The sequence below is a fragment of the Pelodiscus sinensis genome, chromosome 3 (assembly GCF_052426305.1).
Source record: "Pelodiscus sinensis isolate ZL-2025 chromosome 3, ASM5242630v1, whole genome shotgun sequence".
Classification (NCBI taxonomy): domain Eukaryota; kingdom Metazoa; phylum Chordata; order Testudines; family Trionychidae; genus Pelodiscus; species Pelodiscus sinensis.
The window spans coordinates 46,029,150-46,045,241 of NC_143054.1; the positions used below are offsets into that span (position 1 = coordinate 46,029,150).

A 16,092-nucleotide genomic window follows, 5' to 3' on the forward strand; every position below is an offset into this window, starting at 1 on the left:
GATACTAAAATCTACTTGATTTTTCACTCAAAAATCAAACTTAGGAAACATCTGAAATTAGACTATAGACAGAAAACTGGAATAATATTATTTAAGTGAATGGATAAAAGATCAAGTACTGTGTACTGTGCTATGATTATAAGTAGGGTGACTGAATATAATAGGGCTACATAGAGAGGATAGGAAGATTTCATAGTAGCTAAATAAAGACATTAACTATTTTTTACTAAGCTAAGCTTTTAATGTTGTAATGCTAGAAGGTATTTACCTTATTCCTTTCTGATGGAATGCTATAAAATGTCACTTCCTTTGGCATTTGAGGAAAGCCAGAATCAAAAGAAAGAGATCTTTTTTGTTCAATCTTCGGATTAATTTTAGTTTCAGATAGAATCTGGCGCAACTTTTCATGTTTTTTCCCTGCAGGGATATCTCCAGAAACTCTGAAAGAAACTTCACTTAACCCAATTTCTTCACACTGTCTGCCTAAAAGGCGGTTAATAGAGTTCAAGCTAGCTGCTTTTCCAAAATGAAAAACACCAACTTTCTTCTGGAATATTAATTCTCTTGTGTTGTCATCATGCAAATATTTCTTCTTGTATATACAGCCTTTTAGTAATCTCTTCTCATCTTGTTCATTTAGCCATGTATCTGCTTCATCAGACTTTGTAAATCTCTGGTTTTCAGCAGAGCTGTTCCTACTGAAAGAATAAATCCTTGCCTCATTTGGCAAAGCTTCTGCTTTAGCAAGATCGATTGAAACTTCTGTACTCACAGGCAGAACATTACTGTCCATTGGCATCCTCTTCTTAAAGGAATTGCCCAGTGCCATCCCCCAAGAAAGAATCTCTGTGTCTTTTGAAATCCATGTTTCATTCTGGATTTTTTCTTCATTGTTTTTAATCTGTTCTGACTCTGTTCCCTCCTGAGTTGACTTCTTTCTCGTTTTCCTTCTGAAATATTTTCTTCCAGGGGAATGTTTAGCGGGACTCAAAGGAGCTCTGGCAGGATCTAAACACTGTTCTTCTTTTTCAGCCCTTACACATCCACAGACATTCCCCATTTGGCTCACAGGAAATCACAGCCACACAGGGTCCGGTATTTCAGTATATTTACATATACTTTAATCTTTCTCCGGATGTCAGGAATTCCAGTTTGTACCCTAATTTCTTCCAGACTTCACTTCAATCCTTCTCAGTAAGTGGCCATTTTGCTTACGAGAAATGCACACGCAATAAATGTCATGGCATTTTGCCCAGGCAAGCCCTGTGTCTGATTAGACACTGTGTCTTATTTCTGGACACCAATCCTCTTAAACAAACATCATTTCCTCAGCATTAAACTGCAATGCCGATGGCCTTCCACAGGGATGACATAGCACTTACGGGCAATGGAAAAGTCTTACACACATTTTAACTTCCAGTTTCATTTTGTAAATTCAAAGATAAACTTGAAAAATGCACAGCAACCTTTGAAACTATTAGCCCACACCGCAAATGCAAAACAAACAAAGTAAATACTGGGAGGGATTTAGTTAGTAATGTGTCATGCATACTTAAAATCCTGAATATTTCTTCTACCTCAGACACAATGGTAAATCTGTATTGAGATTAATTAACAGAGGGTGCATTGTGATGCAGATTTGTATTTGTGGGTTTTTTTCAAGCAGGTGATAGGAAAGAATCACTGAAAAATCAGAAATAAATAGTCCCAAATTTCATTATTACAGTACAGGTATGACAGATTGCTCAGATCAGCATCATTATGCATTAGGTATTGGAATTTAACCAAGGTTTTGTAATAGCAAACAGCTAAACAAGAAACAAAAGTTTAAAAGGCTAATCTCCTTAGAAAAATATCAATTAAATTGTTGGAAAACAGAGGTTAACTTGAACAAAGTATAGTCTTATAATCTCCTCTGGTTTTTCAGTTCTCTTACCCTCCCCCTACTCTGTGAGGATATGTCTACACTACCCTCCTAGTTCGAACTAGGAGGGTAATGTAGGCATACCGCACTTGCAAATTAAGCCCGGGATTTGAATTTCCCGGGCTTCATTTGCATAAGCGGGGAGCCGCCATTTTTAAAACCCCGCTGGTTCGAACCCCGTGCAGCGCGGCTACACGGGGCTCGAACTAGGTAGTTCGGAATAGGAAGCCTAGTCCGAACTACCTAGTTCGAGCCCCGTGTAGCCGCGCTGCACGGGGTTCGAACCAGCGGGGTTTTAAAAATGGCGGCTCCCCGCTTATGCAAATGAAGCCCGGGAAATTCAAATCCCGGGCTTCATTTGCAAGTGCGGTATGCCTACATTACCCCGCTAGTTCGAACTAGCGGGGTAGTGTAGACATACCCTGAGTGTGTACTTGTTCAGAATAGCTCTGATAAAAGCCTCTATATTTACAGCTATATAACAAACATCTAGGCAGAAATGTAATGGAAACAGGTTTAAGACTTGTCATGTACCAAGTTCTTACATTCTAAGAACATCTGCATTTTCAGGGCTTGGTCTAGTGACCCTGTTAATGTTTACTAAAACAGGCATTCTATCTGGATTTCTGCAAACTATGAATGCCAGTTAAGTCAGTGAAATTGAATGTGTATGCAGTGCAAGTAGTACTCCAAATTTGGCCTGTCCATGTTGCTACCACTACCACATAAGTCAGAGGTGGGCAATATATGGTCAGCTCTGGCCTGCTAAATATTTGGATTCATCCTGCTGCAGCCCAATTGGACCCTTGGGCAGGCTCCCTGACTGCCAACTTGCCTCTCAAAGTGGCCAGTTCTGGGGCCACTTAAGAGGAGAAGGGTTCCCGTGTGCTGCCGTCATCCCCAGCACAATGGGAGCTGCAGGGCCTGTGCTTGCCAGCATGTGCAGCATGCAGAGACCAGATGCCCTCTGTTCTCCCAGAAGCACACCATGCAGACACATACACTGGCTCCAGAAGCCAGCCGCTTTGAGCGGCATGTGGGGCTACAGCTGGCAGGGAGCCTGCCCAAGGGTCCTGCTGGGCTGCTTACCGGGACCTGCCTACAGTAAGTGCCTCCCAGCTGGAGCCTACACCTGGCATCCCATCTCCTCGCAGGGTGGGGGACTGCTTGAGTCCCCGCTGGCCCCTTGCTCCCAGTGTGCACTTTGCACCAGCTCACCCCTCTCCTCCCCATTGCTGCCTCTCTCTGATAGAGGCAGCGGGGGGACAGAAGGGGGGGAAGAAAGCGACTAGTCGAGTCGCTAGTTGACTATCCAATAAGCATATGCTCCCTTTTGCACCCAACCTCCATCCCAGACCCACACCCCTTCCATTAATATCACAGAAGAGAGCAGCCCGTGACCACTTACTAATTCTTGGCGTGACCCCCATAAAAAATTATTTCCCATCCCAACATAAATCCACACAGTCAGCTTCCCATACCCTAGCATGTGTCCTACTTTACTGTGATTGCTTCCCTGACACTACACTTTAAAACCTCCTTTATATTGCTTCCATCTCTCCCACTACTGCTATCCCATTGTTCCCCTGTAAAAATCAGGTCTCCTATTTTGTATGTCATGTTGTAATAAAATACTCGTGGGGCACGCAATTTACACTTTTCACAGATTTCTTGGCTGCTCCACATAAAAATGGAGGAGCACAGAAATCTGTGGGGAACAGTCTGCTGCCTAGGAGCAGCTGGTAGTAGAGTAGATCACCTGGGGAGGGGACAGGCAGGCTGGGCTGCATGAGTGCACCCATAGAGACTTTAAGGGAGTGGGACTGCCTACATGCAAATCAGTGAGAAAGACTCACTCTGTCCCTTTTGTTGCTGTTGTTATTGAAGGTGTTTGTGGGCCCTTTGAAGCTTTCTCATGCAATGGGCTTAGATTACAGCTCAGGATCTATTTTACTTACCCATTTAAAAAAAATGCAGGACAATGATTAGAAAAACTGCATGACTTCCTTGTGTGAAAGTCCGAGCAATTTAAAGTGATACTCTATTTTACAGAACACAAAACCCCAAAATAAAAATAAAACAATTTAAATGAATAGGGGGTCTTCTTGTTTCCAAGTATTTGTAACTTACCTTTGATTTCCCTACAAAATGTTGACATTATTTTTTCCTTCATGGTAATTTAAATAAATTACCAACATAATGTGAAACTGGTGTGATTATATTGCGTTATGTTCATAAATAAAATATTCTGCAGGATTTTGGATGAAAAGGCACAGAATTTTGTAATTTTTCTGTGCAGAATTCCTCCCAGGAGTAGATGGTGGGAGTGATGAAGTAAATACATCATATGATGTGGCCACGCAACAGGCAGAGTTTGAGAGGTTCCTGATAAATCTAAAGATGGGGTGGAGCACATCCAGTTATACATCTGTTTAAGCAGGGCAACCACACGCACTGCACTAACATATAAAGATGTTACATTTTACATTCTTCTTGAAAAAAATGTTGTTTTAATGGAAATGCTGTTCATTGGAAAATAATGTTAAAACAATGCCCATGAGCATTTAACTATTGCCAAGTCCCAAGATATTAAACTAACTGTAGCATACTACAGAGATGACAACAGTCTTCCTTTCTCTCCAAGGATATAACAAGAGCTAAGAATATTCCCAGAAATATTTCAAGTTAAAATTTTGCATTGCAGGTAATAGTTTAAATCAAACTGTAAATATGCTTTCTTAACAATGATTATATTAAACTATGTAACTGGTTCTCAAATTTCAACACAGTGTAATTTAGTAAAATGTATATTGTATATTTTAAAAATCTGTTGAATAATCACTGGGAGTGTCATCTTCTTATAAACAAAAAGCTCTCATGCATTGCTTGGGCATCCAAAACACCAACTGCAATGGGCATTCTGGATGTCTAGAAAAGGTAGAATCAGATCTATGCTGAAATAGTAGGACAGAAAAAAGTATATAATGGATTTTGCTGGCATCACAATCCCCCACCCAGTGGACATACTGGTCAATACTTCCAAAACTGACCAATGATTTTGTGTGACTTGATTTTCAGAAGTTAGGTATTCAGCAATTTCTGAAATGTGAACCTGTTTAAGGTGGAAATCCAAAAATTAAGGCAACCACAATCAATGGTCACTTTTAAAAATGCTGGCCACTAGGGGGTTTTGTTTGTTCCAATTATAAAACTGGGCCTCATTTTGTTTTTACTCTGCCATAATCAGGGGGAGTCCCTTTGACCTCAAGAATTAATATTTGGCCTGATCAGACACACACACTTTCTTAATATCAGTATAAAAACAGAAGAGGTGATCCTCTTGTACTCCCTAGGAGTAGATCAAAGTTTGAAAACAAATAGGGCTAAGAAATTCATTGCTTCTGGCTACTGTCAAGTCCTGCTAATGTTAACAAATGTTAGCAAAGACAAGTGAAGTGATTATTAATATCTGCTGAATGTATTAAAGTATAGGCAAGAAATTTGTGTTCCACACTCATTTTATAACTGAGCTAACAATGCTTACAAGCTATTTTTGACTGTGAGACAAGGCCATAACCTTTCCATTTACAACACTCTCTATTATTCTTTGTTCTACATGAACTAAAAAGAGTAATACTGAGAGCACTCTCTTACTAAGTTCTCTATTTTCAAAGACCCAGTAAACAGTCAAGGCCAAAGAGAATTTACAATTGGCCATTACAGGTAATAAGAGCTTTCAAAAATGTGCATTCATGACATCCTATCTTAACACAGAATAAATAAAAGTGTAAGGGTCAAAGATAAAGTGATAAACACTGAAACAACGTAACACAAGGTTAACCAGTGATGCAAGTCTCAGCAAGCAACCCTTAAAGTTATCAGAGAATGTGCAGTTATATTGGAGAATCAGAAATGGGAAACTGAGGTTTCCCTTTAAACCAGACAGATAATTATCCTAAAGTATGATAGGAAGCTACCACTGAAGTTCAAATCAAAACCGGGGAAGTGACCACACCCAAAGTGAAGCCTAACACCATCACCAAGTATAAATACCTAGATACCCAAATGGCCACCCATGGCTGTATGCTGTTAGATAGAAACCAAAGGACCAAATTCAAATCCCCTGGGCTGTGTCTACACTGGCCACATAACCCGTAATAGCTATGGAAATGAGAGAAGTCAGAATAGGGAAATGCGCGGGGGATTTAACTATCCCCCACGGGATTTAAATAAACATGGCCGCCATTTTTTTCTGGCTTGGGGAAAAGCCGGAAAAGAGTGCCCAGACTGGCGCGATCCTCCGGAATAAAGCCCTATTAACAACTTGCAAGTAGGAATAAGAGATCCTCCGGAATAGGGCTTTATTCCGGAGGATCGCGCCAGTCTGGACGCTCTTTTCCGGCTTTTCCCCAAGCCGGAAAAAAGCGGCGGCCATGTTTATTTAAATCCCGCAGGGGATATTTAATTCCCCCGCGCATTTCCCTATTCTGACTTCTCTCATTTCCATAGCTATTACGGGTTATGTGGCCAGTGTAGACCAGCCCTGGAGTTAGGAATGAATTTGCACAGAGTATTAAAGAGAGACTACAGACAGTTTATCTGAAACAGAAGCACACATCAACAGGTGAAAACTATACCTAGGTGAAGAAATGATAAGATAAAATCTTTAAACTATTAATACTGAACTTGACTATAATTTGATTTGAAACTGAAACAAAAGACAGAACTATGTAGCACTTTAAAGACTAACAAGATGGTTTATTAGGTGATGAGCTTTCTGTGAGGAAGGCTTATGTGCAAACAAGAGGTTAAGATTAAGGTATCAAATGGCCATAGAAGGTGATTACTTAACTCATGGCATTCATCTATTTACCAGTATATAAACAGACTCTTGTTACTATAACCAAGAAAATCTTTATGTGACTGATGGCCTAACTTTTATTCTTTTATTGACTTTGAATTGCTGTGTTACTTCTTGTGGTGACATCACCTTCAGAAAGTCATGTGGGTTATTAGTATGCAGCACTGTGCTCACCCTGTTTTTATACATCGAGTTACAATGTTAGAATCATAGAATCATAGGACTGGAAGGGACCTCGAGAGGTCATCGAGTCCAGCCCCCCGCCCTCAAGGCAGGACCAAGCTCCATCTACACCATCCTTGACAGATGTCTATCTAACCTGTTCTTAAATATCTCCAGAGAGGGAGATTCCACCACCTCCCTTGGCAATTTATTCCAATATTTGACCACCCTGACAGTTAGGAATTTTTTCCTAATGTCCAATCTAAACCTCCTTTGCTGCACTTTAAGCCCATTACTCCTTGTCCTGTCCTCAGAAACCAAGAGGAACAAATTTTCTCCTTCCTCCTTGTGACACCCTTTTAGATATTTGAAAACCGCTATCATGTCCCCCCTTAATCTTCTTTTATCCAAACTAAACAAGCTCAGTTCATGAAGCCTGGCTTCATAGGTCATGTTCTCTAGACCTTTAATCATTCTTGTCGCTCTTCTCTGTACCCTTTCCAATTTCTCCACATTTCAAGTCCATAAAGGGGACTACTTTCCAACATAAAAAGATGCTCATTTCCACAACTGCATCAGCTTATTCGTGCAATTTACTGCCTCAAAATCAGAAAATGTTGTTAAGCTTGCAGGTACAACAGCTCACAGACTTCAGCAACAGACCACCCAGGAGAGGGAAAAGTATCCAGTGAGATAACGTCTTGGAAAGTAAAAAAGCGACCACAACCGCAGAAAATTCTGCCCAGTTTTTGTAGCTAAGATTTAGCAAATCTGGCAAATTGCTGGAGGGAGGCAATTAGGAGTTCTTCTGGGGGGAGTAGTTAAAAGAGGGGGAGTGTCTCCTTTAAAGGTGTCTTATGAAGGACAGTTTTGCCACATTACTTAATGCATCCCCTATTACAGGATTAGGACACTGACTGCATTAACTCCATCTTTAAATCTTTGAAAAGATCAGTCCTTGACCTTTCACTGGTTTTAAATCAGGAGCAGATTAAACATGAATCCTTCAGATGGGGATCCCAATGCGTTGAGTGAGTTCAAAGCCAGCAAGCAATAAGGGCAGAAAAGCAGGTAGCACCTCTTCTTAGATGACTGCCACCAGCCAAACAATCTAAGCAGAAGAACCCACATGGATGCTGGGCATCAAAATGTCGCACTGTGAACCTTTAGTAACTTGAAAAAGAAAATGGGATAGGGCCACAGTTGTTGGGCAGCCTTCATATGTGTCCATCTATTTAGGTGCTCATATGTCTTTCACTGCAAGGACTACAGAGCCTCTCACACAGTAAATTGTATGTGAGGTGGGAAGCTAAAGCCAGAGTAGCTGGGGATTGAACACAGGTCTCTCATTACTTATTTGTAATGTTAGCTGTTTTACCCTAGCTCTTAGGTGCTGTAGAAACACAGAACAAAAAGAGGGTTCTTCTGCATCTCAGTCTGATACTATCTCAAATAGAGGCTGTCAGTTTTTTTATGCTGCATACCCCTTTCCAAATAATATAGTCAATTGTGTAGCTTGATCTGAGTGGGGTCATAATCAGTGGTCCTGTAAGCGAAGCACTTGTGTGGCTACTCAGGAGCAGGGATGAAAGGGTGTTGTCGTTTAAACAGGCAACCAATAAGCTCATGCTTATCGGTTACCCAAAAAGCTATATGGCTTTTGGCACCTGATCCAGCTCCCGAGAGCCACCTGCTGCCCCGTGCTGCTGTCTCTGATACAGAGGCAGCAGTGTGGGGTAGCAGGCCTGAGCTGATATGCATGGGGAACCAGCTTAAAAGCCAACTCCCTGCGTGCATCGGCTTCCAGGGAGCCACCTGACATCACATGCTGCTACTGCTGTATCAGAAGCAGCAGTGCTGGGTAGCAGCTGGCTCCCTGGGAGCAGTGTGGCAGGTGGGAGTGGTCAGAGCTAGGATTTTGATTCTACTGGTAATGGCACATTTGCACATAAAAAACCTGATTCTGCATGTGGTGGAAAAAAATCTTCATATGGATAGAAAAGATTAGATCTACGATTATATTGCCAAGTCTTACAAATAAAGTATGTTGTCCACCATTACAAAATTTTTCTCACTTATCTCCTGATGACAGCTTGTGTATCCCAACGGGTAAACATGCCCCACTGTGAAAATCATTGCACCATCCTTCCTATCATTCCTGGGCTGCTCCCTAATACTTTGCTATTTTTAGCATGCTAGCTCAAGCAGAGTTAGCATCTGTATGTTATGTCTACCCATGCTGGGAAGCACACTCTGAGCTGCGGTGTAGACATACCCTATCAGGCAAGAACACCAATAGCAAAAACACATGCTTGCTGAATAAAGGAAAGAGATGATGCCATCTCATACTGCATCTGAGAGAACGATGCTTTTTTCTGCATTCTATCATCCAGGGTGAGCAGGACTGGATGGAACATGAGCTGCTGGAACAAGGGTTAAGGATATGTCTCACATATTGTAAAGGAGTCTGACAATGGGAAGCTAGAGATAAAATCTGGTAAGTGATAGTTTGGGAGTGCCTGGAACTCTTGGGCTGTGTCTAGACTGGCCAGTTTTTCTGGAAAATCGGCCGCTTTTCCGGAAAAACTTGCCAGCTGTCTACACTTGCCACTTGAATTTCCGCAAAAGCACTGACGATCTCATGTAAGAAATCAGTGTTTCTTGTGGAAATACTGTTCTGCTCCTTGTGACGTAGTGGGGGTACCTGGCTGGTTTCTATGCTGCTGGCTCTGGGGTAACCCCCACTGGCTGCCGTGGGTACCACGACCCAGCAAAACAGGATGAGTCACTATGCAAACCAGTATGGCCAGACACCCCCCATGGAGAGGAACAAAGGAAGGTGGAATGCTGCCCTGGCTGGGGGCAGGGCTGGAAGAGAGTTAGTTGGTTGCTGGCTGGGAGCATGGAGGAGAAAGCCTAGGGAAAGGGGCTGGAGTTTAGGGGCCCAGTCTCCCCCATCTCAAGGGGGCCTGAGGCATCCTAGCCCAGCTCTGTGACCAGACTACATCTGTGCTGTGCTGTAACCTGGAGAGGCAATAAACTTCCTCTATTCCACCGGCTGGTGCAGTCTGTTTGTGCCATTTTGGGGTGCAGGAGACGGGGGACCCCCAACGCACCGTCACACTCCTGTTCAGGCAAAAGTCCCTTTTGCGCAAAGCTTTTGCGCAAAAGGGCCAGTGTAGACAGCTCAGATTTGTTTTGTGCAAAAAAGCCCCGATCGCGAAAATGGCGATTGGGGCTTTTTTGCGGAAAAGCGCGTCTAGATTGGCACGGACACTTTTCCGCAAAAAGTTAAAAGCATTTCCGGAAAATCATGCGAATCTAGATGCAGCCTTGAAGTTTAACAGCTTTGGTGCCTTTTTAATCTGAAAGTTATTTTCCTTCTGTCTGAAATCAGCTGTAATTAAGTTGAGTGCAGGTCAGCTGTGAGTATTTTTAAATGCAGGCCTTTGGAAATAAAAGTTCATTTTTTATTAGGGTTGCCAGGTATCCGGTTTTCGCCTGCATTGTCCATTATTTGGGTCCCCCATCCAGTAAAAAAACCCAGAAAATACCAGACATGTGAAATGTCCGGTATTTCCTTTTTCCCTCGGACAGAAGCCTGGCGGGGTATCTGGCAGGGGAGTGAGGAACATGGGGCCATTTAAAGGCGCACTTTTTTTTCTTTGCTTAGTAAGTTTCGTGTCTCCCCCCCCCCCCTTTTTTTTTCCTCAGAATTTTTCCCGGTGGGGGGGGGGGGGAGCACTGTTCAGTATCTTTTTTTAAACCATCTGGCATCCCTATTTTTTATTCAGATGATATTTTGCGAACTTTATACCAATTTTTATAGGACAAAATTCCACCTTTATATCTTTGCAATGCCATTTTCAGCAGAGCTATATAGATGCGAAAGAAGCTTCTGGCACAGTCTTTACAATTAACCTTGCACACTGTACACACAGTATATAATTCTGCATATTATTAGTTTGACTAAAAGTGTTTGAGACAATACCACACAGAATAGTCCACATTAAATTATGTATTTGAATTTAAAAATTAGCCATAAGCTGTTTCCACCTCCTCCCTCCCCCCCCCCCCCAAAAAATGTAAAAGGCACAAATAAAACTAAGGCTGTATCTTGGAAAAATATTTGTCTTATGTATTTTCCACACCAAAAGGGGAGAATAACTTGCAACATCAACGCCCAGCAAAACATGCAGAAGAAATTAATTAAATCAAGATGCTACCATTTTCACCCCCTGGAATGTACCATTAATAGGGGCTCTATCCCACAGAATATGCTTGCAATCTCCTCATTTGAACAGGATGAAGAAGGCAGTGATCTATTATAGAGAAGAATTATGTGGATCTGGGAGCGAGCTGGTGCTGACTCAGCGCACCATAGCCATTTCATCTCCTAATGAACAAGCCTAATTCACATGCAGGAGAGAACAGAGCCTCAAATGTACACTGTATGTTTACACATGGTGCCATCCTCTAACATTATAGCTCTTAGAACCATTTTCTCTTTTGATGAAATATCATTAACCCCCAAACAAACACCATGACTCTGGCAAACAACTCAGGTCATTAACCACAGCCAAAAATCAAATCTTCCTGCTTGCAATGTAATTAGAACAAATATAAATAGCACAGCACAGTGCAATATCTTCGCGCCAAAATTTCAGCCTGCATCACCACCTAATGTACTTAAAAAACACAAGGTCAAATTCAAAAATAATATGTAAAGTGTGTAAAGTCAGATTCCCTCACATTCACTTTCCTTTGGATCTATTTATAGCCATAATCTACACAAGCTGCCATGGATTCCAAAAGAAGTTGTATGCAGGCAACTGATCAGTGGATCTGGCTCCAATGTGTAAATAATCTAAATTAGAGCAAAGGGTTTCAATTACACCCAATTAAAAATTGGTGGAATTTCATCCTGTGAGTGCACCCATTCAATAGCAAAGACACAGAAATACAATTTGTATTTCTAATGTTTAGTTATTTCATATTTCCTAGAGTGGTTTAATAGTTATTTTTAAAACTCTCCTTTTGTTCAAGTCTCACGCATTAGATCACAGATAGTGCATCTCTGAGATTCATTTTGTTACAGTGAAAATATTAAATGAGACTCTGGATTAGATCTTCAGCTGCAACTCAAGAAGTTTCCTATTGAAGTCTTGGGCAGTTAGCCAGCTCATAGAAATAATGGTAAGTGCCATGTCAAAGTAGTCACATATTCTATAAAATTATTCTTTATAGATAGGAACAGTTATTTGAAGGTTTTACTCTCGTCATCAGCAATGCACATGCCCCTAAACCTTTCCTCAGAACCTCACAATAACAAGATAGCCAACAGGCCAACTCTGAAAGATCATAGCACATGACATAAAATACAGGACTATGTAGCACTTTAAAGACTAACAAGATGGTTTATTAGATGATGAGCTTTCGTGGGCCAGACCCACTTCCTCAGATCAAATAGTGGAAGAAAATAGTCAAAACCATATATACCAAAGGATACAATTTAAAAAAATGAACACATATGAAAAGGACAAATCACATTTCAGAACAGAAGGGGATGCGGGGGGGGGGGGGGGAGGAGGAAGGTGAATGCCTGTGAGTTAATGATATTAGAGGTGGGGAAGGGTAGATGTCTGTGAGTTAATGGTATTAGAGGTGATAATTGGGGAAGCTATCTTTGTAATGGGTAAGGTAGTTGGGGTCTTTGTTCAGCCCCCCGCGGAGAGTGTCGAATTTTAGCATGAATGCCAGTTCAGAGGATTCCCTTTCAAGTGCAGATTTGAAAGTCTTCTGAAGTAGGATGCATGTGACTAGGTCATTGAGACAGTGTCCTTTCTGGTTGAAATGGCAAGAAACTGTTTTTTCTTTGTGATCCTGTCTAATGTCTGTTTTGTGAGCATTGATTCTTTGGCGAAGTGTCTGAGACGTTTGTCCAATGTACATAGCAGACGAACACTTTCAGCACATGATAGCATAGATTATATTTCTGGAGGCGCAGGAATATGTATTCTTGATCTGATAACTCACTTGGTTAGCCCCAATAATGGAGTCAGCAGAGTGAATATGTGGACAAAGCTGGCAACGGGGTTTGTTGCAAGGGAAAGTACCAGGGTTGGTATTAGTGTGGTATGTCCTGTGGTTGTTGGTAAGAATCATCTTGAGGTTAGGTGGTTGTCTATAAGAGACTATGGGTCTGTCTCCCAGAGCTTCTTTGAGTTTAGTGTCCTGTTCCAGTATAGGCTGTAATTTATTGATAATGTGTTGGACAGGTTTAAGTTGGGAGCTGTAGGTGACGACAAGTGGTGTTCTATTGTTGGTTTTCTTGGGTCTGTCTTGTAGTAGATGGTTTCTAGGTATTCGTTTGGCTCTTTCAATTTGCTTTTTTATTTCTCCGGGTGGGTAGTTGAGGTTTATAAATGCTTGGTAGAGATCCTGAAGTTTCTGGTCTCTGTCAGTGGGATTAGAGCAGATGCGGTTGTATCGGAGGGCTTGGCTATAGATGATGGATCGTATGGTGTGTGCTGGATGGGAGCTGGAAGCCTGTAGGTAACTGTATGAGTCAGTGGGTTTTCTGTAGAGGGTGGTGTCTAATTTTCCATTGTTGATTTGTACTGTGGTGTCTAGGAAATGGATCTCTCGTGTGGAATGGTCCAGGCTGTGGTTAATTGTGGGGTGTAGGTTGTTGAAATCTCTGTGGAATGTCTCCAGTGTTTCTTGACCATGCATCCAGATCAGAAAGATGTCATCGATGTAGCGTAAGTAGAGGTAAAAGGGGACGGGAGTTGAGGAAACGTTGTTCTAGGTCAGCCATAAAGATATTAGCATACTGTGGGGCCATGCGTGTACATTGGACAAACGTCTCAGACACTTTGCCAAATAATCAATGCCCACAAAACAGACATTAGACAGGATCAGAAAGAAAAAACAGTTTCTTGCCATTTCAACCAGAAAGGACACTGTCTCAATGACCTAATCACATGCATCCTACTTCAGAAGACTTTCAAATCTGCACTTGAAAGGGAATCCTCTGAACTGGCATTCATGCTAAAATTCGACACTCTCCGTGGGGGGCTGAACAAAGACCCCAACTACCTTACCCATTACAAAGATAGCTTCCCCAATTATCACCTCTAATACCATTAACTCACAGACATCTACCCTTCCCCACCTCTAATATCATTAACTCACAGGCATTCACCTTCCTCCTTCCTTTCCCCCCTCCCCCGCATCCCCCTTCTGTTCTGAAATGTGATTTGTCCTTTTCATATGTGTTCATTTTTTTTAATTGTGTCCTTTGGTATATATGGTTGTGACTATTTTCTTCCACTATTTGATCTGAGGAAGTGGGTCTGGCCCACGAAAGCTCATCATCTAATAAACCATTTTGTTAGTCTTTAAAGTGCTACATAGTCCTGTATTTTGTTTCAGCTACACCAGACTAACACGGCTTCATTTCTATCACTAGCACATGACATAAGTAGTGCCAGTAAACGTAAGTATACTTTACCCTTACTCGTTTCAATTTTCAGAAATACATATACTTAAAACATAGCATTTTTCCTGTACATTTATGCCCCTTCCTATTCCTGTATAGCATTTACCTGTAGACAGCTAAATTACACTACAAGAGTTTTTTTATAATAGTTTTTGAACAAAAAATCCTAAACAATAACAAGTATGATACTAAGTAAACACATATCTATTTGAATATGTAGGTTTCTGATCATGTAAAATGCCTGCACCAAACTGAATCACTGACAATATAATAGTAGTCACACTAAATAAAGATTAACAGTCATCCGCATTACATCATATAACTCCAGTACTACTGGCAAGCACTAATTTTGAAATGCAATTTTATACTGCATACTATAAAAATCAATTCTGCTGTACACAATCCAATCGTGTAAAAATTATAGTGCCGTTTAGTGTGATCCAGTACTACCAAAACAGGTATTACCTTCAAAATAAAATGATTTAATTGATTTGCATTCTTCAAAAATGTTGCAAGAAAAATTTAAATTCAAAATCAGCAGAAAACTGCAACTCCAAACAATGCTAAAATAATTGCATTTTTCCTATCTTATAGCTCAACAGAAGAAGTCTGTATGAGAGGAAAAAAAAAACCTTTTTATTATTATTGAAGGAAATGCACAAAAAGGCTTGTTTTATAAAATTAAGCATAAAATAGCCTCCTTTTGGGATCTCTCTACAAAGAGGAAATGAGATGTCAAACTAACTAGCTTATGATTCAGTATGCATATTTGACCATATCAGTCATCAGAGTTTTCAAACAGTGGAGAAGAGAGATGCCATGTTACAGTTTCTAGAGAGGCCTACTGCAACTGATTCATGCACTCATTATAATCATCTACCAGAAAACATGGTATCTGATTGATTATATATTGTGAAGAGAAACAAGGCTTACCTGAAAGTGCAAAATTATGGTCCATATTAACCCCAAAGTCAACTTGGGATTTCCATCTGTTATGTCATCATTTCTAATATTTACCAGTTTCACCTGCCATTGTGGAAAGAAAAATATAGGTAAAAGCCAAAACAAATTGGTTCTGAAAACATCTATCCTACAACTTGGGACTGACTCTAAGCTAAACACTACTAACATTCTGAATATATTCAGTTACAAATATATTAGGCCACATTTCAAATCTCTCTCCCCTGCGCAGTGCAAAGGACCTGGCTTCGGCTGTAACTGGCCAGTTAAGAACCACCCTAATTGGGGACAAACTTTCAGCTAGCATAAAGTTTCCTGGCCCAGCTGTCCTCCATCCCAGTGTAAGGGGCACGTAAGAAAGAGACTGTATTAAGCATGTAGTAGATCAGAAGGGGGCAGGAAATCATCCCAGGGCCCAGAGCAGTACAGGAGAACCATCAGCATGAGGGAGCTACAACTGGTTCTTAGGCACTTTCCCCTTCACCCACTCTCCTGCACAAAAGAGAGTGCCGCTCTGGCACCATGAAGCTACTGATGTCAACATGTACTCATATACACGGTTAACCGATGAGCTCATTGGTCAACCCTCACAGCTCCTCTTTCACGCAGGGAGAGCTGGGGGAAAGCAAGAGCCGCTGTGCGTGGGGAGTCGGCTTTTAAGTACCAGCTCCAGCTTCCCCC

General features: G+C 41.3%; 1 protein-coding gene across 25 annotated transcripts in view; it reads right to left on the reverse strand.

Moving 5' to 3' along the window:
- The window catches only part of DST (dystonin), a 466,993-nt gene that overhangs the window by 243,937 nt on the left and 206,964 nt on the right, over positions 1-16,092 (reverse strand). For 24 of the 25 annotated variants that reach the window (XM_006110983.5, XM_025182427.3, XM_075923642.2 and 21 more), the window contains one exon: positions 15,385-15,477. In XM_006110983.5, the coding sequence (XP_006111045.3) occupies positions 15,385-15,477 (93 nt within the window). Of the gene's footprint in view, positions 1-268; positions 1,383-15,384; positions 15,478-16,092 lie in introns of those variants that run through there. The other variant, XM_075923648.2, reaches the window with a different exon arrangement.